The 22,256-nt window shown below is 40.8% G+C and overlaps 1 protein-coding gene across 5 annotated transcripts in view; it reads left to right on the plus strand.

Moving 5' to 3' along the window:
* Positions 1 to 22,256, plus strand: part of OSBPL10 (oxysterol binding protein like 10) — a 320,106-nt gene that overhangs the window by 152,794 nt on the left and 145,056 nt on the right. For 4 of the 5 annotated variants that reach the window (XM_032320787.1, XM_032321062.1, XM_032320963.1 and 1 more), the window contains one exon: positions 10,314 to 10,505. The exons of the other annotated variant lie outside the window; for it this stretch is intronic. In XM_032320787.1, the coding sequence (XP_032176678.1) occupies positions 10,314 to 10,505 (192 nt within the window). The remainder of the gene's footprint in view (positions 1 to 10,313; positions 10,506 to 22,256) is intronic. 5 annotated transcript variants of the gene reach the window in all.

Consider the following 22,256-nt stretch of genomic DNA (forward strand, 5'->3'; position numbering starts at 1 on the left):
TTAATTTATACAAACTCTTACTCATGTACGCCTGCCTTGCCTCAGACTCCCCACCCTCAACAGTGAACATCCTTGAACATATCCTTGTGTGTACTGGCGACTGTGAGCATGTTTGTTGTGTACCTACCCAGTAGAAATCTTCAGGGTCATAGAAATGTGCATATATTTTCATTAAATTCTGCTGTATTTCTACCAAAATGGCTGTACCAGTCTTTCCCACTAGAATGCAAGAGGTTCTAGAATCTTTACACCCTTGCCATTCCTTGGTGCTGGTTTACTGTTTAATTTTTGGTAAATCTGGTGGCTGTGAAATCTAGTTATTTTAAATGTATTTCTCTGATTACCTCGATATACTCGGTAGGCATGCATCTTTCTTTTTCGGTATATTGCCTGTTCTTATCCTTTGTCTGTTTTTTATAGTGTTGTCTGGTTTGTATTTGTAGGAATTCCTTTTATATTCTAGATAGTAATCTGTCTTCTCGGAGTTTCCACATATCTGTTAATTTTGTCTAAAATATCCTTGGTCGAAGAGAAACCCTTATGATGTAGTCAAACCCATTACCTTGTTAAACTTGTGGTATGTACTTTTGGTCTTGTAAGAAAAGCTTTTGTACATTCAGAGTTGCACAGACACTCTCCTATATTTCCTTTTGTCATTTTTGTAGTTCTGCTTTTTACATTTAGATTTTTACTTTTTTTTACCTTTGTGTATGATATGAAGTTAGAGTCAGCTATGTTTGCTTTCCCCTTATCAGTTATCTCCTTTACTGGTTTATTGGGTTGCTTCACTAATTACTAACTTCCATATTTTTTAAATATATGCCCTCTTTTCCAGCTTTTAGTCTTGTCTCTTCTTCCTGCCTGAATATCCTATAATCATTACTCATTGTGGCTTTGTTATTCAATATTTGTATCTGGTAAGACAAGTCTCCTTTTTCAGAATTAACTTGGCCCCTCATCAACCATTATTCTTCCATTTATATATTAGAATAAGTTTGTTGATTTGCTAAAAAAAATCCTACTGGGATTTTTATTAGAATCATTATATAATAATTCAGGAGTACAGAGGTCTTTACAATATTAAGTTGTCTTACTCATTAACCTGGTGTATGTTATCTCTGTTTTCCCAGTACTTCACTGATTTCTCTTCATAGATTTAAAAAACCTTTTCCATAAAGGTCTTATATATTCCTTATTGGATTAATGTCTGTATGATTATAGTTTTTATTGCTATTGTGAATATCTTATTTTCTATTACATTTCCTAGTTATTACTGATACAGGAAAATGATATGGACTTCTCTAAGTTCATCTAACAACTTTGCTGGAGTTATTTGTTTTCTTTTTCCTTTTTGTAAAATCACATCTATGGCTAGTTACGTTTTATTTCTTCCTATCCTATCCTTCTACCTCTTCTTCTTGTCTTGTTTTGTTGGCTTGTGCCTCCAGTACTGTATTAAACAGTGATAGTATTGCAATCCTTATTTCTAAAACTAAAAGCAATGAAGCTAAACATCTTTAAGTATTGTGGGTATTCTATATTTTTGGCATATAACTAATTAAGTTGAGGAAACTTCTTTCTAGTCCTTGTTCAGAAATGATTTTTTTTTAATTAAAATGGCAATTTGACATTAAAAAGTCTTGGTTTCTTGTTATTTGCAAGCAACATCTATAAAGTAAAATTATTTCTTTGAGGATCTGCAATTCCAAGAGAATATAGTACACAATTATCCTGCTTTCAAAGGCCTGTTGTGCATATATTTTTATGATGATAGGTGAGTGGGTTGAAGTGTTAGATAAGTAGAAACGTAAAATGGATATCTGCTTTCCTGCTATCAAATATTTTATGTCAAACTTTGTGTGACACTCTATTTAAATAACTAGATCCTCATGTAATTGAGAAAGGCCACCTGGAGAGGCTAAGCCTTGAATCAGGCTTTTTTAGTTGAATTTCGAATGATGCTTGTAATATTATCTTTTTAAGGCTGGTTTTAGATCTATAAAAAGAGAAGACTAGACTGAGTTCATTTTTTTTTTCCTTTTCTAAAATTCTGTAGTTTTACAGCATGAGAAGAGATGGGCTTGGTTGGTAGAGAGAATCTTCATGTTTTCAGAAGAAAGCATCCAAAAGGAGTCTTGGTCCTTGAATGACAAGTTCCAAACACATTATGTAGAGAGTAGTTGAAAGGAGGCAGATGTGTGGAAGGTTTTGAAGTCACGCATACCTGCTTCTGGGTGGATCTGGAAGATGGCGAGAGCTGGCAGATGCGAGGGGGTGGGGAGAAGGGTGGTGAGTGGCCAAGTGCATGAGACCTGGAAGCTTGATCTAGATGGAGCCTGGCCAGAGCATGGTTAGGGATTCTGGAGTACTGGCTTAGCTGTTAGAGGATTTATTTGGGGGCTGAAAATGTTGAGATACAAGGCAAACTTAAAAATGTCAAGTTTTCTTTTCCTCTATTTGCAGGCAATGGAAATACATGCATTTGCTTGCCCTGCATTGGCAGGTATAATCAAAGGTTCATGCAGGTATGATTAGAAGCAGGCTAGAGACTGCCTCTCTGGAGAAAACCATTCTTTTCCCTTTGCACACTTTGGCGCATATTTGTGTGTGTGCGTTAAGAGAGGGTATTGGTGGGGGCACCTGGGTGACTCAGTGGGTTAAAGCCTCTGCCTTCAGCTCAGGTCATGATCCCAAGGTTCTGGGATCGAGCCCCGCATAGGGCTGTCTGCTTAGCAGAGAGCCTGCTTCTTCCTCTCTCTCTGCCTGCCTCTCTGCCTACTTGTGATCTCTGTCTGTCAAATAAATAAACAAAATATATATTAAAAAAAAGAGAGGGCATTGGTATCGTTAGTGGGAAATGTTTATGATATATTAAGGATTTTCAGATTAAAATGGAAGAAATTGGGCACCTGGGTGTCTCAGTCGGTCAGGCATCTGCCTTCGGCTTCAGTCATGGTCCCAGAGTCCTGGGATCGAGTCCCTCATCGGGCTCCCTGCTCAGTGGGGAGTCTGCTTCTCCCTCTACCCTTACTCCTGCTTGTGAGCTCACTCTCTCTCTCAAATAAATTAATAAAATCTTAAGAAAAATAAAAAAGAGAGTGAAAGAAATTCCCTAGACTTCCTGACCTGGTAACTGAAAGTTTAAACTTTTATTTCTGCAAGAAGACAGGAATTTGGAAAAGTAGAGCAAGTGAAGTATACGTTTTGAAAAGTTAACCATGGGAATGAACTTGGAAAATAACCCAGTTTTAAAACCTTTTATTTCTACTTTGGATCTGCTGTAGACTTAGGATAACAGAATATTAAAATCAAAAGCAAAGCAAATGCAAAGGTCCATACAGCTGTTGAAGCAGGAGAGCAAAGTTCTTGACTTAAGAGTCCAAGAATGAATCTCGTGGATAAAGGAAAGTGAGTAAAGTAGTCGAGTTTTATTAAACAGAGATATAGAAAACCCTCTCAGAAGTGAGAGGGGTCCTGACAGGGTTGCCACTGGGGGCTTTTAGGGATGGTCTTTTATAGAAAGCAAACCTGGAAAGTTAAATCCTTTTAACATCTCTATTGATAGGCACCATTGGGTAAGGACTAGTGATAACACCTTCAATGGCTTACTTCCTTTTTTAGGGTCAGGTAATTCTTCGTTGGTCATATGTAGCTGTTATAACAAGACCCTACCTCTGACCCCTAGGGCAGGATGATCTGATTTGTTGACTTATCTCTGGTTTCTTCTTTACACCTCCACATTTTTGGGATTTTTGCCAGCAGGATCCTGGAGACCCCTACTTATTTCTTCCTACCTCCCCCCACCTATCCCTCAGTCATTATTAAGCAAAATAGTGGAATAGATTAATTTTAAAAACACCATAAATTTTTGGGATTGCCCGCTGGCTCAGACCGTAGAGCATGAGACTCTTGATCTTAGGGTCATTATTAGTTCAAGACCCTGTTGGGTCTTGAAAAAAAAATGACACCATTTATTTTCATTTAGATATTGACTAACAGGAAAATGAAATTCTGAATAATTTTAAGGTCCTGAATTGTACTATTTTTAAAACTGTTGCCTTTTCCTCTTTTGGCGATCGAAGTATGCTTACATTTGGAAGAAAAGGAATAAATCACAATTTTTTCGTTTAGCTTTCACATATTTAGAAAAATGGTACCTTGATTTTTTTCTCTTTTGGGGGAAGAGAAAGGAATGTAATGAAAGGCTGTAATTGGTTGAATTTGTTATTCAATAATACGCAACCGGGGTGCCTGGGTAGTGGTATTGGTTGAGAGTCCCACTCTTGGTTTTGGCTCAGTCCTGATCTTAAGGTCATGGGATTCAGTCGTCAGCCTGGAGTCCACTTGAGATCTCTCTCCCTCTTCCTCTGACCCTCCTCCTGCATGTGCTTTCTCTCTAAAATAAATAAATAAATTAAAACAAAACAACGTGGCTCAGTCTGTTAAGCATCTGCCTTTGGCTCAGGTCATGATCCCAGGGTCCTGGGATGGAGCCCTGTATCACACTCCCAGCTCAGTGGGGATCCTGCTTCTCCCTCTCTCCATGTTTGTGCCCCCTCTGTCTCTCTCTCATAAATAAATAAAATCTTTAAAAAAAAAAAATGCAACCATACTAGTTTGGTTGTTCATCTCCCTTGGGCTATTTATTCTGAAATATGGTGTCTTTTTCCCCTTCACTATGACAGAATTCAAGGAAGTGAGGATAATGGGTTCCAAATTAAATGTCATTTGAATGCTGTTCCAATTAATTGACTTTCAGTTCTTTTCCTTTAGAAAAATTATCTATACAAGGGGTTACCACCAACGTAAAGGTATACCTTTACGTTGGTGGTAACCCCTTGTATAGATAATTTTTCTAAAACCCTTATACCTTTACGTTGGTGGTAACCCCTTGTATAGATAATTTTTCTAATGGAAAAGAACTGAAAGTCAATTAATTGGAAAATATTTATATAAGATTTTATAATTAATTAACATTAATTAAATATTTAATTAATATTAATAAAATATTTTGTAATTAATTATAAAATATTTATATAACATATTTTCCCCCTTATACATTTTCAGCTTTTAAATTTCAGTTTCGGCAAGCCTAATTATAAAGTTCTAATATATGTTTTTAGGAACAGCAGGTGGTCTTTATAACTTGAGGTTCTGTTTCATTCCAAAATATTAGTGGGAACTTGCCTATTACTTATTTAAGCTAATTCTTTACTTTTAGTATGCACGTAGCAGTGGCCTTATCCACAGGTGCTTTAATCTAGTAGATGTATTTTATCTAGTATTAAATATCTAGACGTATTTAATCTAGTAGATGTAATCTAATAGACGTATTTTTTAAAATGTGAAATCATATTTTAAAGGTACTTTTTCTCTGAAGCAAATTTTTTTTTTTAGTAATTAAGATGATTACTCTTTATTTTTATTTTAAATTTATTATTATTATTTTTTAAAGTTAAGGAAGTGGTAAAACTGTCTGCTTAAGTCAGTGTTGATTGAAAAAAAGTCCTTAAGTCCGTGTATATGACTCTGGGACCACTTAACAATCTTCCATCTGTGTTGGTGCCTCAAGGCCTACTTTTAATTTACAAATGATAGTGATGACACTTCATGCTAAGTACGAGGCCTGTGTCCTACTTACATCTTCTCATTTCATTCTCCAACAACCAGTGAGGTAGGTAATAGTGAAATTTTAGAAGTGAAATTAAAAAAAAAAAAAAAGAATTCCAGAGTGATAGCTCTATGCCCCTTACCAGCCCACCCTGCTCATGAACGCTGGAGCTCAGATCTGAACCCAGGCCATTGACTCTTTTTTTTCCTTCCACAGTTTTTGTCCTGTGTGTCAGTTTTATTTTATTTTTTTTAATTAACATATAAAGTATTATTTGTTTCAGGGGTGCAGGTCTGTGCTTCCATCAGTTTTACACAATTCACAGCACTCATCATAGCACATACCCTCCCCAATGTCCATAACCCAGTCACCCCACTCCTCCCACCCCTGTCCCCTCCAGCAACCCTCAGTTTGTTTCCTGAAATTAAATGTCTCTTATGGTTTGTCTCCCTCTCTGGTTTCATCTTGTTTCATTTTTCCCTCTCTTCCCCTATGATCCTCTCTCTTGTTTCTCAAATTCCTCATATCAGTGAGATCATATGATACTTATCTTTCTCTGATTGACTTATTCGCTTAGCATAATACCCTCTAGTTCCATCCACATCATTGCAGATGGCAAGATTTCATTTCTTTTGATGGCTGCATAGTATTCCATTGTGTGTATATACCACATCTTCTTTATCCATTCATCTGTTGGACATCTAGGTTCTTTCCGTAGTTTGGCTATTGTGGACATTGCTGCTATAAATGTTTGGGTGCATGTGCCCCTTTGGATCACTACTTTTGTTATCTTTGGGGTAAATACCCAGTAGTGTGATTGCTGGGTTGTAGGGTAGCTCTATTTTCAACTTTGTGAGGAACCTCCATGCTGTTCTCCAGAGTGGTTGCACCAGCTTGCATTCCGACCAACAGTGTAGGAGGGTTCCCCTTTCTCCACATCCTCTCCAGCATCTGTCATTTCCTGACTTGTTAATTTTAGCCATTCTGACTGGTGTGAGGCGGTGTCTCATTGTGATTTTAATTTTATTTCCCTGATCAGGCCATTGACTCTTAACCACTCCCCTCCCACAGCCTCTGGATAGCCCTTTGATTCTGCTGTAAGCTTCCTAGACTGGACCCTATCTTTCAGCTCCCTGCTTGATTTCCCTTACTGGACATATTCCTTCAGGTGCTTTCTCCCTCTTTTCAGTTGTGCTTTCCTTCACGCTCATTTTAGCCAATAAGTACAGAGAGTATGCATACATGTCTTCCTTGTACACTTGGGAAATTGCATAGATCTGAGGAAGTAAGTAGGAAAAACCAAGAGGTTGTAAATCCCAAGAAACCCCACTGCGTGTCAAATGTCTGGGCGGGGTCTGAGCCTCAGTACTTTGTCCCACCTGGGGCCACAGTTTCTCTTCTTCGGCTTCACCCCATCTGTCAGGCAGGTGCTGTTTGGGAGAGGGGACACAAGGGCTGATTCTCTGAAGTAAAGGGTACATCTTATTCCCAGAAAGAAAGTTACCCTTGATTCCAAATTTTTCACAGATGGTGCACTTGGTTTTTCTAGTCGCTCTCCCTGAAGTAAGTAAGTGGAGTAAAAACCTGCCCTGTTGTTCCTGATAATGTTTTGTTGTAAAATAGTAGCGGGGATGAGTGTATGACAGCGCAACACCATCTAAAAACACAGCCTGGAGTTTTCCCCAGGCTGCCTGTGGAAAGAGAGCCTTCTTGTTCCTAGCGATTGTAGTTTGTGGGCTGGTCTTGTTTTGTTTCTCCGGGAGCCTGATGACCTATGCAGTGTACCAAGAGTGAGGCTTTTTTTGTTCCTATTTACCCTGAGAGGAGGCACTGGTGTGAATTAAATCGTAGAGAATACCACAGTTAATGGGAAATTAAAGGTTTTTTCAACTCAGATTTACTGCTTGTGAATTCAAGTGACAGCCATTAAGTAATGATCATGAAGTTAGACATTCGCAGTGGAATAATTTGGCTCCTGGGTGAGTTTTCTTGATTTATTACCATTTACAGTGACAGTGCTCCAGGCAAAGGCGTCTCTCTGCCATAGTTGTCATCTTCTCTGACTTCAAATGGGTCCTCATTCTCAGCATCTAGAACTGTTTTCTCCCCCTGCAGTCTTGCAATGCAGTGGCTGACCATAAAGACTCTCCAGTAAGTATTTAATTATATTTCAGACTCCCATCACCACTTTGATCCAGTTTAAAAAAAAAAAGGAGGAGTTTGCTCCCTGCTTATGATTTTGAACTAAGTGACTTCTTAACATTTAAAAAATCAATACGGCCTTTATTGATCAAGTTTAAGTGATAGAAGGAAAGAAACTTTGGCCATGCAGTTTCCTACTGTGCTAAATGTGCTAAATGTTTTATGTGCACGATCTAATTTAATCTTCATGATGGCTTTTAAGGTTCAATATTATTTTTCCTTTTTTAAAGATTAGGTAATTGATGCTTAATAAGAAAGCTTAAATAACTCGACTGAAGTCAACACAGCTAGAGCCTGGTACAGCTGGGGAGGGAACCTCAGCTGTATATCTCAAAAGCCCAGTGAAAAAGCTGCCCTTTCTTGGGTTGGCAATAAGCCTCCCAAACAATCAAAATGTTTTTCAGTAGACTCTTAATGCTTAGGGAAATTCATGGTCATTAAAGGATTAAAGAAATAGCTTCTTTCATCCTCCACACTCCAAGTGAAAACATTAAAGCAGAAAGTAGATGCCTGTTGTATTTCATTGTGATCAAGGTATATGCAATTCTTAGACGAAAAATTTTCCAAGTGCCTGTATATAAAGTTATTTAAAAGCAACACACTGCATTCCAGCTTTGTCTTCCTATTAATTATATCCAAGTTCAATCCAGAGAACTTTTACAAGCTCCTCTGATGTTGCAGGGCGATACAAAGTTCTGACTTCTGTGCTACCTCCCACCCCACTCCCAACTCCAGTGGCAGCTTGAAAATTACAGATCATTAACATTTAACAGCTTTTAGAGCTGTTGACTGTTACCTTGGGCCTGAGGCTAAGTCTGCTTTGAAGGTGCTGACTTGTCTGGGTTGATTTGTACTCTGCTGCCTGTCCCGGTATCCTCCCCCAGTCCTGCTGAGGCTTCAGGTCATACACTCTCTGTGATGAGGTCAGCTCAAGCTCTTCCTCCTCCTTTGGCATTTTCTGGCTGTGTTGCCAGATTAACACCTTGCTCTGCACTTCCTTACTCTGTGTGTGTGTGTGTGTGTGTGTGTGTGTGTGTGTGTGTTTCTGTGTATCTTCTATCCCCAGCAATACTGTAAGCATCTGTGATAGAAGACTGTCTTGTACATCTTCTGTTTCTCCTGGAGACCACCCAGTAGATATTCTCAAGGGTACACAGCAGGTGTTCAGTAAATACGTGAACCCTGAAATTCAGAAGCTGGCCTGAGTTAACATAGCCTGTAACTGTCTTCTCTCAAGCTGGAGGGAAGGAAAGGAACATTCAGAATGTAAATTGTATGTAGAATTGAACACATTTTGGATAAGTAATATGTTCACGTGGTTCAAAATGAAGGAACATAAAAAACCATTGGGGGGAAAAAGTCTCTCTTCCTGTCCCTCTTTCATTCTCTGCTTCTCCACAAATAAGTAGCCACTTTTTTAGTTCTGTGGGTCTTCTTGTGGGGGATTTTTCTGTTTTAAACAAGTACCTGGGTGGTTCAGTCGGTTAGCCATCTGCCTTCATGATCTCAAGGTCCTGGGATCAAGCCCCACATTGGGCACCCTGCTCAGTAGAGAGTCTGCTTCTCCCTCTCCTTCTGTCACTCTTCCCTGCTGGTGCTCTTTCTCTCTCTCTCTTGCAAATAAATAAATTTAAAAATCTTCAAAAAAGAAGTAATTTTAAGTGAATAACAATAAAAAGACTCATTTTCCATATTTTGATGCAGAACTTTGCCTACTAGGTGACAGTTCTGGACCTTGCTTTTTTCACTTCTCCAGTGCAGAGATTTTTTTTCCAGACCAACTTCTTGAGCCCTTTCATCTCCAAAAATTGAAATGCCATCTTTATCCTACACTGAATGGTTACTGGGGTTATACATTCTTCTAAGATGAAATAAGAACACCACACTAACAAATGGGGATTAATTGGTGGGTAACTTAGGACTTCCAGTCACGCAGCAGACATTTAGTAAGAACCTAATAGATTAGGCAGTCCTGACGGGCCTGGTCTTGGGGATACAAAGATGAGTTTGGAAAAATCTCTTAAGAAGGTAGCTGTACAATGGATATAATCTTCCTGCAAGGGAACAGGAGCAGCAGGGAGGCTGTGGCAGACAGGGAGGGGATGCCCACATCAGGAAATGGACCTGAATCTTAAGGTTCCGCTGCTGTTTGCCAGCGTGAGAGTAAGAACATTCTAGAAAGAGGAGCTAATTTGTGCACAGGCACAGATCCGTATGAGTCTGTGGCCTTTGGAGGGACTCAGTTGCCTCTCATGCCCAGTAGAGGAGGGGAAGGGACACGGTCGCAAATGAGGTCAGAAGCATAGTTAATGGTTGTTGTCTCTTTTAAGTGCCTGGGGGACCTGGACGCGTTGTGTTGCTATACCTCCCCCATTCCTCCATCCCTCTAAGCAGACGAAGGGGAAAGATGAAGAGAAGAGGTCCCAGATAAATGGAAGCCAACCCCTAGCTGTGTTCTGCAGGTCAGTTGCTGAGTTTTGACACCTGTTGCTTATTCTAGACGACTCCAAGTTCCCGAAGCCGCAGTCTCACTTTGCTCCCCCATGGAACGCCCAATCCTGCGTCTCCCTGTAGCCAGAGACACCTCGGCGCGGGGGCCCCCGGTGTTGTCACAATCACGCATCACAAGTCGCCTGCAGCTGCCCGAAGAGCCAAGAGTCAGTATCCCGGCCAGCTTCACGAAGTCAGAGAGGTAGGCTTTGCTCTCCTACTAGGTTGAGTGGTCCCTGGGCGCTGAGGGCTACTATCGCTGGGCTGCCAACTTCCCTTCCCTCTTATCATCTTGATTATGAAGAGATGACCCCCAGCCTGCCTCCCAGCCACACAGCCATGACGGTCTTGCCTCCTGCTTATAGAGAAAATCTTTTTGTTTCTGTGTGAGGTGAGGTGAAGTGAGGCGTTCAGGAAACCTGTGAGAGCTTAGAAAGCAGGGAAAGCCAGCCCACAGACACAGGGGTACAAGATGAAGTCAAGTCAAAGTCTCCATGCTCATGGTGGAGCCTAGACAGTACATGGTCAAGGGTGGCTGGGAAATAACTGAGGTTCTGAAACTCAGGATGTGTGAGACCTTTTTTCGGCCTTGCCTCACTCACGAGGTGCCTCCCTTGGTCTCCCTATCACAGACCACTCTCAGCAGAGTGCTGGGTCATGAAGGAGCACTGTCCTTCGAGTCGGAAGACTTATTTGGAAGAGAGTCTTGCAAAGCTTTGAACCTGAGTTTCTGCCTCTGTAGGATGGAAAGAACCCAGGCCTTCCCCTCCTCTCAAGGGAGATTTGAGGCTCATTGTGATTGTGCACTTGAAAGCCTTTCAGCTGTGAGTGCTTTATGAACCTATGGAGGACTATGCTTTGTTTTTACTTTTGACCCACTGGGGAGTCATCAGTTTGGGGAATCCCACTTTCTTAGTGTTCATGTCATGATTTGTCACTGCCCCCGGGAATGGACTATATGAAATAAATGACCGTGGTCCTGGGTGCCTGACATGTGTGGAGACTTGGTCTTGGGTGCCTGACATGTGCGGCTGGCCTATGGGCAGACCAGCGGGATTCAGCGGGGCGCTGGCTCGTGGTGGGGTGCAGGGTGGGCCTCCTAGCATAGGGTCTGATTGCTCAGTACGTCGCGCGTTTTCTTTTCTAAATGTCACAAGCTAAGTAGTGCTGGGTCTGCCCGCTGTCTTGGTCTGACTCTGGCCCAGGACAGAAAATCTGACCTCTTCTGAGCCAAATCTGTAGATGCCTATGAAAGACTTATTTTTCCTGATGGATTTACACATGCCTGTACTCTGTCTTGCGTAATAAAGAGAAGATACAGAGTCAAATGCTGCCTTTGATATAGTCACCCTGATTTTTTTTTTTTTTTAATGATGTTTCTTCATTCTGAGCTTAACTTTGACACACTGGATGATATGAGGAAAGGTTGTGCACTTGTATTTTTCAGTTTTCATAGCATCTTAAGAAAAACTGTATTAGAGAAACCCTTCATACCCAAAGCAGAACAGAAGCGTGGCACCCTTCACTCAGCGCCAGCAGTTCCAACTTTCTGTTGTTCTCGTTCATGTTTCCCCTCTACCACCTTTTTTTTTTCTTGTGCTGAAGTATTTCAAGGAAATCATAAATATTATATCATTTTTATCATTGCCAGTAAATGCTTTAATATTTATCTAACAAATAAGGACTTAAAAAAAAAAAAAAAAACCACCAACAACTTGACCACAACACCACCATAGTCGCTTTTATGTAAACCTCACTGTGGGTATTTTTGCGAGTATGTTAGAGATGAGAACCTTAAAAAAAAAAAAGAAAAGAAAATAGGAAAGAGGCAGGTTGAAAGTTCATGGTATTGTGCTAATTCTTTTATGATGACTGTCTGATAGACTTACTCTTACAAGTGATGCTAGGAAGCCTGGAGTATGTGGGGGAAAAAGTGGGGGTGTTTGCATGGAATGAGCTGTGGCCTGAATAAAAGTTGAGGAACTTGGCTTGATTTTTAGTAGCACATGATGCAGTTTAGTGCTCCAATCTTTTCTTCCTCCGTTATTAGGAAGTTGTTTTTAAAAGAATAAAAGTATGTTCTTGAAGCATAGGCATGTAAAAATAATTATGTAGAGTATATAATGCAAGTACATATTGCACAAGAAGTCAAAAGAAGAAAATCAGAATTACTCATAGTCCTATCCCCTTTCAGATAACCATTATTTAAGCTTTCAATGAATTTACTTTTGGGTTATTTTTTCTGTATGTTTCATGTGTAGATAAGTAAAACTTACATAGTATGATTTACAGTTCATCAACAGTGACATGTATACTCCTTTTTTCTTTATCCTATTGTTTTCTCTCCATTTTCCACCCCTGAGGGGCAATTATTGAAATTTCCCGTGAAGTTTCGTTATATGAGAAATAGGTAAGGTGCCTCCATAGTTATATAGTGATTTGATTTTTGTATTCCTGGGTAATCATTTATTTCTTCAGGCTGTTACTTTTGTCTGCTGATAATCTTTCTTGCTGAAATCTAATTTTTTTTTTAAAGGTTTTATTTATTTATTTGACAGAGAGGAATCACAAGTAGATGGAGAGGCAGATAGAGAGAGAGAGAGGGAAGCAGGCTCCCTGCTGAGCAGAGAGCCCGATGCGGGACTCGATCCCAGGACCCTGAGATCATGACCTGAGCTGAAGGCAGCGGCTTAACCCACTGAGCCACCCAGGCGCCCCTGCTGAAATCTAATTTTAAGTGAGCTTGTTGAGACGTGTATATCAACATTGGCAGTTGAGAGAGTTGTGGGGTGCTGAACACCTCTGAGGGAAGAGTTAAAAGTTCTGATTCTCCGATATCCTGTCCAGCTTCCCTCCTGGTTAGAGAATGGTAGCTGTTTGATGACATCTCTGTCATTTTATGATGTGGACAGATCCACCTTGGGAACAATCAGAGACAATTTCACTCATACCAGGAAGTTCTGCAGTTTTAAAAGTATATTAATTTCAGAGTATAAAGGCCTTGGCTTTGGATTCCACTGTATTTCTTTATAAAGTAACTAGAGGAAAATGGAATAGCATTTTCAACCCAGCTGTATAGGGAAGATAAACAGGACCACTGAAGCAATGAAGAAAATTGTCATACAGAAGACAGATGTGCCTGAGTATTTGAAGAGGAAAAAGAAAAAAAAAAAAAAAAGAAAACTAGCCTGGCCAGAGGCAATAGAAAATATTAAATGAAATTCCATAGCATGGGTGAAGTTAATGGGACAGTTTGAAAGACTAAATAGTTATCATCCAAAATATAAAGAATTGAGATCTCAAAGGTCAGTACCCAAAATCCTCACTAGAAGTGGTCAGGAGAGATGAATATAGGGAATTTGAAACACAGGCATATCCCTGTTAGCAATTTAAGAAATGAAAATTAGGGCTACTTTGCCTATCAAATTATCAGAACTAATTATGGCCCATTATTATAGGTTTTGGGTGTTAGGAAATACTGGTAGTGTTGCATATTGTCCTTTTGCTACAGCCTGAAGATCTGTAATAATTAAACACAAAACAAAGCTGTTCATGGCCGTTGACCCATAAATTCCCCACTGAGAGCTATATTCTGAGGAACTAGTCCATGGAATTGGGGTGGAAGGAAGAAGTTAATTTGGGTGAAGTTATTCCTAATAATAAAGTAATAGGTCCAACACACAACATCATGGAAATGACAAAACAAACAATAATTCACATCAGATACTGAATTACCGGGTAGAAACTTAAGATAAAAGTCATGTGTAAGAGGGGCGCCTGGCTGGCTCAGTTGGTAGAGCATATAACTCTTGATCTCATGAATCATGAGTTCAAGCCCCACGTTGGGTGTGGAGCCTACTCAAAACAAAAAAACAAAAAAAAAAAAAAGAAAAAAGAGAAAGAAGCAGTTTTGTGTAAGCATTATGACTACATGGACTTGTGTAGGAAATAAGAAAATCAGGATACAGAATAATAGGTGCACATTGAACCCTATGTCCCTCTTAATAAAGTCCAGAAATTGTTTAGAACTGGTGGTTCTGCAATTTTGGATTTTACTTGCAAACTAAAATGTACAAGTAGAATTTTGGGAGGAATATGATGCTGCAACTATTAAATTTTGACCAACAAGGGCATGTTTAAAGCATAGTGACAGTCTGTGGCTACTCCCACCTCGGAAAAGCACGTTGAACGCTCCTTCCCCTGCCATCTCCAAGGTGTGTAGTCTCTAAATAGCCATTCAATGCACTGAATAAATTAGTTTTATGAAAACCATTACTAATATTTTATCTTGAACTGGAAGAGTATTACTCATCATGGATTGATTCTAGCCTATGAATCTATGTTTTTATTTTTTTTTTTAAAGATTTTATTTATTTATTTGACAGAGAGAGATCACAGTAGGAGAGAGGAAGGGAAGAGATCACAGAGAGAGAGGAAGGGAAGCAGGCCCCCTGCTGAGCACAGAGCCCGATGTGGGACTCGATCCCAGGACCCTGAGATCATGACCTGAGCTGAAGGCAGCGGCTTAACCCACTGAGCCACCCAGGCGCCCCTGAATCTATGTTTTTTAAACCATTGATCACCACTGGCTTTTTTTTTCTTTTTTTTCATCCAATCACCCTCTTACTCCTTGCTGTCCATTGAATAAAGGTTGTACTCTTGAGCACGGCAAACAAGGCCTTCCCTAGTCTGTCCATCTCTGTGTCCTGCTCTCAGCATGCTTGCTCATCCCCGCCATGTACTTACGGTCTCCCTCTGTTGGGAGGTGTGTTGGCCTAGGAGAGCTTTCTGCCGTGAATGAAATACTCTGTACCTTGCGTTCTTGTCTAGGGCAACCACCACTTACATGGGGCTAATGAGCTCTTGAAATGTGCTAGTCTGAACTGAGATGCACTGTGAATGTAAAAAGGCACACTAGATTTCCAAGTAGTGCCAGAAAGGGTAAAAAGTTTCATTAATACTGTTTTAATACTCCTTGCTTGTAAAAATGGAAATATTTTCTAGGTTCAGTGAAATTGAAGTTATTAAAATACATTTTACCTTGTCCTTTTTTTTTTTAACTCTTTTAAATGGGCCTACAGGAAAATTTAAAATTATGTGCTTCCCGTTTGTGGCTTGCGTTGTATTTCTTAGATAGTTCTGCCTCTGTTGTGGGCTTGCTCACTCCGCTCTCCTCTATCTATCTGACAGGTGCTGAGTGCCTACTACGTGCCAGACTGGATTTTTTGTTTCTTTGAGAAAGAGAGCATGTGTGCATGAGCACAAGCTGTGAGTGGGGAGGGACGGAGGGACAAGCAGACTCCCCGCTGACTGTGGATCCCAGCAGTGGGGCTTGATCCCAGGACCTGGAGATCACAACCTGAGCCAAAGTCAGACACTTAACCGTCTGAGCCACTAGGCGCCCAGACTGGATTTTTATGCTAAAAGCCATGTCCTATTCATCTTTGCCTCTTCTAGCTCTGGCACAACTGCTGGGCATGTTGGTTGGACAAACCGACTTGAGGACCATTTTCTAGCAGGTAGGATGGTTTAGAAACAGATGTGGAGGTCTTCTTGGATTGCTTGGTACCCAGGCACAGTGGATAGTGACCAGACGGTCGAGGGCTGAATCAGGTAGCCACAGGGCTTCTTCTGACAGTGAGAGCACTGAGTGGGGGTGCATGGGTGGGTATTCCTGTCTGGGTGGCTAAGGGGAAAGTGACGATGGTGCGAGCCTCTGAATGTGCCACTGGAATTGTTTTATAAATAGGTTCTACATATTTTTAAAAATCAATTTGAGCCCTCAGCTGCCTAAGTATACGATGACTGAAATTATGGCACTTCCTTACATTAACTTTAGTGACATGATAATGGATTTTCACATGGCTTATGTTTATTTAAATGGGCACAAGTTCCACTGGTACAAGTACAATGTGATTTTTATAAAATTCTTGTTTGCTCAGTGCTTGCTTTCTTTTTTAAAGATTTTGTTTATTTGACAGACAGATATCACAAGCAGGCAGAGAGGCAGGCAGAGAGCAAGGAGGAAGCAGGCTGCCCACTGAGCAGAGAGCCCAATGCGGGTCTACGATCCCAGGACCCTGGAATCATGACCCGAGCTGAAGGCAAAGGCTTTAACCCACTGAGCCATCCAGGTGCCCCTGCTAGGTGCTTTCTGAAAAAATACAACCCTAGTACATGTTCTTACTACGGCATGTGTTATATACATAGACATAGGCATATACCCATGAATTGAGCAGAAGAGTATAAAGTAGGGACGTCAAGATGTTTCTTCTTTTCCTAAGTCATTATTGTTTCCTGAAAGTGAGCACTAAAGAAATGATTGGTGTGTCTGCAAACATGAGAGCCTGTATATGTTTTTATGTACATGTATGGATTTGTGTGTATGTGTGGGATGATGTGTGGTGTATATGGGTTTTATTTTAACTGTTTTCTTCCTTGGATTAGAGTTGAAAATTCTCTAAAGAACGTACCTACTAACTTCTCTTAATCCAAATATGGTCAGAGGCTTGGACATACCAAATATTTGAGAAACAGAATGAACTTGGTAGAGCTCAGGTTCTTGTGCCTTTGACGAAACAATGTTTTCATTTGTGACATTTGAGAGATTAAAAAAAAAAACAAAACCAAACCCCAAAACCAGTTAATTCCACTAGGAGACCATGTCTGGATTCTGTAGCTTGATGACGGAAAAGGTCATTCATGCTGTTGAATTGTAATGGGGGTGTGTGAGGCATAAATTAAGTTCTAATTAAGCTTTCAGTGGTAATTTATTGACATGTAGGAATTATCTTTCCCTTACACTACTGTTAGCTTGCTTCTAGGCACATACCCTTTTGAAGAGAGAGCTGTGTGTTTTGCATTGGTTTACGCTGGGTAGGTAAACTGTATCAAGGCTGTGTCATTTAATATAGTTTTAAATAAACCTCCTGGAGTATAATATATTGCAGATGTGTTTATGCAGTTCCTGCTGTGTGAATATATGTTTCTCCATGTAATTGCATATTTATTTAATACACATACAAGGGAAGACCCTTTAATGAAAGCTCTATCTTTGCAAATGATACCGGCCCAGTGTTCTCTCCCTTCAGGGTGGTTTGGGTTGATGCTGGTGCACATGGATGTCATGAATACCTGGATAGAAACCTTGATTCGTGTATAGCCTTTGCTATCTAAGCAGCAACTGTCAAAGATCTCCCTAACGAATTTTATTAGCTGATCAATTTCGAGGTAGCAGTCAGTGCTGACGGCATTGAACGTGAGCAATCCCATCACCGGGGAAACTGCATTTAGGGGATAAAGTGCATTTATCCTTTGTGTGAGCAGAACAATTATTTGGAGAAAGAAAAGTCCTGAATTAATTCTTCTGTGCACTTTTTTGGATAAATGATGACAAGTAACCTGTGCGTGCATTTTTAGTAGCAATTTGCCATGTTTCAAGATAAGTCTTCTCCAGACTTTAGTTTTCAAAAATCGTAGTGTGGAGTTAATTGATAGTCGTTGTTTCCCAATGTTTTAAAAGCAGTAGAGTGTCATTTGAATAGAAATCCTATAGATCCTTACCATGTAAGAACAATGCTTTATGAGTACAGATTTACTTTGGAAGGTAAGCTGGGCATTGATGATGATGAAACAAGTTGACTTGGAATAGGGGGAGGATTTACGACTACTGGGGCAACCTTTCATCAGGCTCTGTGTCTCTGCCATTTGAAACAAAAGTTTGGGTGGTCCACGAAATACCTTGGAGGTCCTCTGTTCAGAGTCACCGGATTTTGGCGGTAATAGCATTTCAGGTGAACAGTAACACAAGCAAAATGATGAGATAGTGTCCCCAGTCAACCTTCAACTTGTCTCCCAATCTGCTGCTCTGGAAGAAGAATGGTCTGGTGTCTCAGCTGGCTCAGGTCTGGATACTCGCTGGAGTATTCAGCAACTCAGTGGATACTCGCTGGAGTATCGGCGAGTGGGGAGGCTGAACGCAGACTTAACCACAGAAGACCTAACTGCCTGGTCTCCCAGAAAGTTAGGAGCATTCCTCGCCATGAGCGTTTGCTTTGTTGAAAGCTAAATTCGGCCTAGCTGGTTGTAATGTCAATTCTACTTTTCTTTCAGTCAATTCTCCTTTTTTTGCACATGAGCTGATTCCTTTCAATAAATCTCTTAATGCGGATCTCCTACTGGTTCTGTTTCTCAGGTTGAACCCTGGCTGCTATACCTCTTTGTCTTAGGCCTCAATTCCCATCTGTAAAATAGGGTCCACCCAATGTGGGGCTCTCGCTTGAGTCTCTTGTCAGACTCTTTTATTACTTTGGTACATTTGGGGATTAGGCATTTACTTATTTATTATCTGACATTTCTTGTCCCTCCATATAGAAGTGGTGGTGGTGGTGATTGTTGTTTTTACTTAACCTCTTTATTCCTCAGCCCTTAGGACAGCACCTAGCACATAGTGGGTGCTCCAATAAAAATTCGAGTAAATGAATGATTCTCCATGAAGGGAATCCTAGACATTGGCAAACACTCCTCCACTGATTTGGTTAAAACCTTTTGCTGAAGAGGGAATTTCTTGCTCTGTAGCATATTTTTGGGAGACTCACAGTTCCAGAGCAGGAGCAATGGGGATTTTGGCCCAGCTGTATTATGTACTTGTGGAGACCACTTTCCATTATGCCCCAGGCATGCTTGGGTAGTTCTTTTCTTAATCCTTGGTGCACTTTATGTCTACCTACATTATTAACAGATATCTTTGTTATAATTATTTTTCTTAATCTCCCCACTAATGTATGAACTCCTTCCTGAAAGACATGGATCGATTCATCAGCAATAGTGACAGTTATGTGGACGTTGATATTTTGTACTTATGGGGACCTCACTCTGTGCCCAGTACCAAAGCTCTGCTCTACTTGCATTATCTTCAGGTCAACCCTGTGAAGTAGATACTATTGTTGTCTCTGTTTTTACAGATGGGAAACTGAGGCAGAATGAGGGTAAGACAAAAAGAAGTGTAGCAGCCAGGGTTCAACCAGAGAAACAGAACCAGTAGGAGATCCATATTAAGATATTATTTGCAAGGAATTGGCTTGTGGGCAAGTTTGGGTCCTCTCTCGGTAGGTTCAAGATCACAGGGCAGATGGGAACCCTCAGACACTGTCTGAAGTGAGGATCTCCACATAAAATTGCTACTGCTTCACAGAGGAAATCAGGCCCACCTTGATTTATGTAGGTAGTCTTTCTTACTGAAAGTCAACAGCTTATGGGTTTTAATCACATCTGTAGAAACTTCACAGAAATAGTCAGAATAGGGTTTGATGGAAACCCTGGGTGCTATCGTCTTGCCAGTTTAATAAAGAGGGGTGAGGTTTGAGTGGTTCATGTGGGCCAGCTTCCCGAGTTTTGTGCCATAGGACTTTGCCATCCCGGCCAATCAGCAATCAATCCCAGACCAGCAATCAGCCTTGTCCTGTAGTCTGGCCATTGGAACTTGAGGTGGACTTAAGTGGGAACTCCATAGTGAGATTCACCACGCTTTCAGGGCATGAATGGGAAGCACACAGGTGTCAAGAGGTAGAGAAATTAACTGCTGCCAACCGAGTATAAGTAGCTAAGTCACAAAATGGTGACCTCCCAGAGGTTCCTGTGAGAGCTACTATGGCGTGTTAGTCAGGATTCTCCAGAGAAGTGGAACCACTGGGGCTGGGGGTGTGTGTAGATGTATGTGTATATGGATCCTTGAACAACATGGGTTTGAACTGCACGGGCCCACTTATATGTGGACTTTTTCAATAAACACAGTATAGTAGTAAACATTTTTATGATTTTAATAACAATTTTTCTCTAGTTTATTGTAAGAATATGGTATATAATATATAAAACGTACAAAATATGTGTTAATTGCCTATTGATGAGGCCTCTGGTCAACAGTAGTTTATTAGTAAAGTTTTGGGGAGTCAAAAGTTACACATGGATTTTCTGCTGTGTAGGGGGTCAGCACCCCTGACTCTGTGTTATTCAAAGGTTAGCTCTATGTACACAGAGTGAGAGCAGTTTGAGGAACTAGTTCATGTGATTGTGGAGGCTGGCCAATCCAGGATCTAAAGGATGTGCTGGCAGACTGGAGACGAAGGGAAGAGGCAGTGTTACAGTTCAAGTGTGTAGGCCATCTCCTAGCAGAATGTCCTCTTGCTCGGGGGTGGGGGTTAGTCTTTTTGTTCTAGTCAGGTCATCAGCTGGTTTGATGAGGCCCACTCACATTATGGAGGACAGTCTACTTTGTTCAAAGTCCACCAAAGACCCTCTAACAAAAACATCCAGAATAAAGTTTGTACAGATATCTGTGCACCATGGCTCAGCCAAGTGAACACAAAATTAATCATCATAAGCATCGTAGACTGTCACTCCCTTGTAGTCTTACTGTGTGTGTCTGTCCCCTGAGACCCCTGAGCCTGTTTCTGGAAAGCAAACAGAGTTTGACTACCACCAGTCATCCCATGCTTGGTTATTGTGCCCACTGTGGGCCCAGTGCTGGGTCTCTGATATGGGGGATGGAATGTAGCCCTGGCTGTTGGCCAGGGATTTGAGAGTCTAGGTGGTTGGTTAAGCTAATATGAAAATTATTCGGTACTACAATAGTTAACGGTGCTAGGAATTCGCCAGAAGTGAGGCCAGTGGCAACTGGCTTTTCCTTCATATATACCTCTACCTTCTGGGCTCCAAAGCCACCAGGACCCCTGGGAGAGTCACGCTTGGATTCATCCTTTGGGTTGACTGAATATATGCCTCACAAACTTTTCCACCTGTGATTAGAATATTGAAGAACAAGATTATATGTATAGTGAGGGAAGCTCTGTCTATCTCTTTGTGTCTCAGGTTCACAGAAAATTCATGGTTCAGATACTAGTGAAGATTTGCAATCAAAAGGAAGCTAATTGGCAGATTATTTTATGTCACAGTAGTTCTGTGACATTAAAGACTTCAGCCTGTTTTCACTTCATGTGGCAATTTAATACAAGAAGCCTTTCTGTAAGTGCTCTACAGCCTTGAGATAATAATACATTTTGGGTATTGAGTGAGTAGACAAAGGGGGAAGTTGGCCAGATTCTTCCTTTGGTACTCAAGCCCCCCTCAGAACTTGTGTGTTTTGTGATCTCATTCTTGGTGATTTCTGTGGAGGATGTGGTTCTTTTCTTAGAGGCTCATGGTAGTAGAAGAAGTAAGGCACTGTGGTTACTCCCTTCTCCAACCCCTGTTAGGTATTTGCGTATTTCAAAGTTGTAGGTTAATTACAGGAGTATCCGTAACTACCCACCCCCTTTTAAGAAACAATTCTTCCTAGTATTTTTTTTTTTAAAGATTTTATTCATTTGGGGGGGTGGAAAGAGAGAGAGCAAGCATGAGCTGGGGGGGGGAGGGGCACAGGGAGAGGGAGAAGCAGACTCAGGAGCCAGCGGACTTGGGGGTTGATCCAGATCTTGAGATCATGACCTAAGCCAAAGGCAAATGCTTGACGGAGCCACCCAGATGCCCTCCCAACCCCCCCCCCCCTTTTTTTTAAAGATCTTATTTTTAAGTAATCTCTATACCCAATGTAGGGCTTGAAACTCATGAGTCTGACATCAAGAGTCATGTGCTCTTCCAACTGAGCCAGCTACCCACCTTCTCTAGCCACCTCTTTCCTACCGCCCCCAACAGGACCATGATCATTTTAGTTGCTTTGATCTGAATTTTCCCTCGGTCATTTATTTGAGGGGTCGGGGCAGGGGAATGGAATTTTTCAAGTGATGAAGTGTTCTATATCTTGATGGTGGTGGTGATTACATAGCTAGATAAATTTATCAGTTACTGAAATATACTTAAATTGGGTTTGTTTTATTGTAGAGTCTCAATAAAGTTGATTTATAAATTAGTCTCATGTTAACAAAACTAAAACATATTACTGAAATCAGACTTACTTCAA

Source organism: Mustela erminea, chromosome 1, assembly GCF_009829155.1.
Source record: "Mustela erminea isolate mMusErm1 chromosome 1, mMusErm1.Pri, whole genome shotgun sequence".
NCBI classification, from domain to species: domain Eukaryota; kingdom Metazoa; phylum Chordata; class Mammalia; order Carnivora; family Mustelidae; genus Mustela; species Mustela erminea.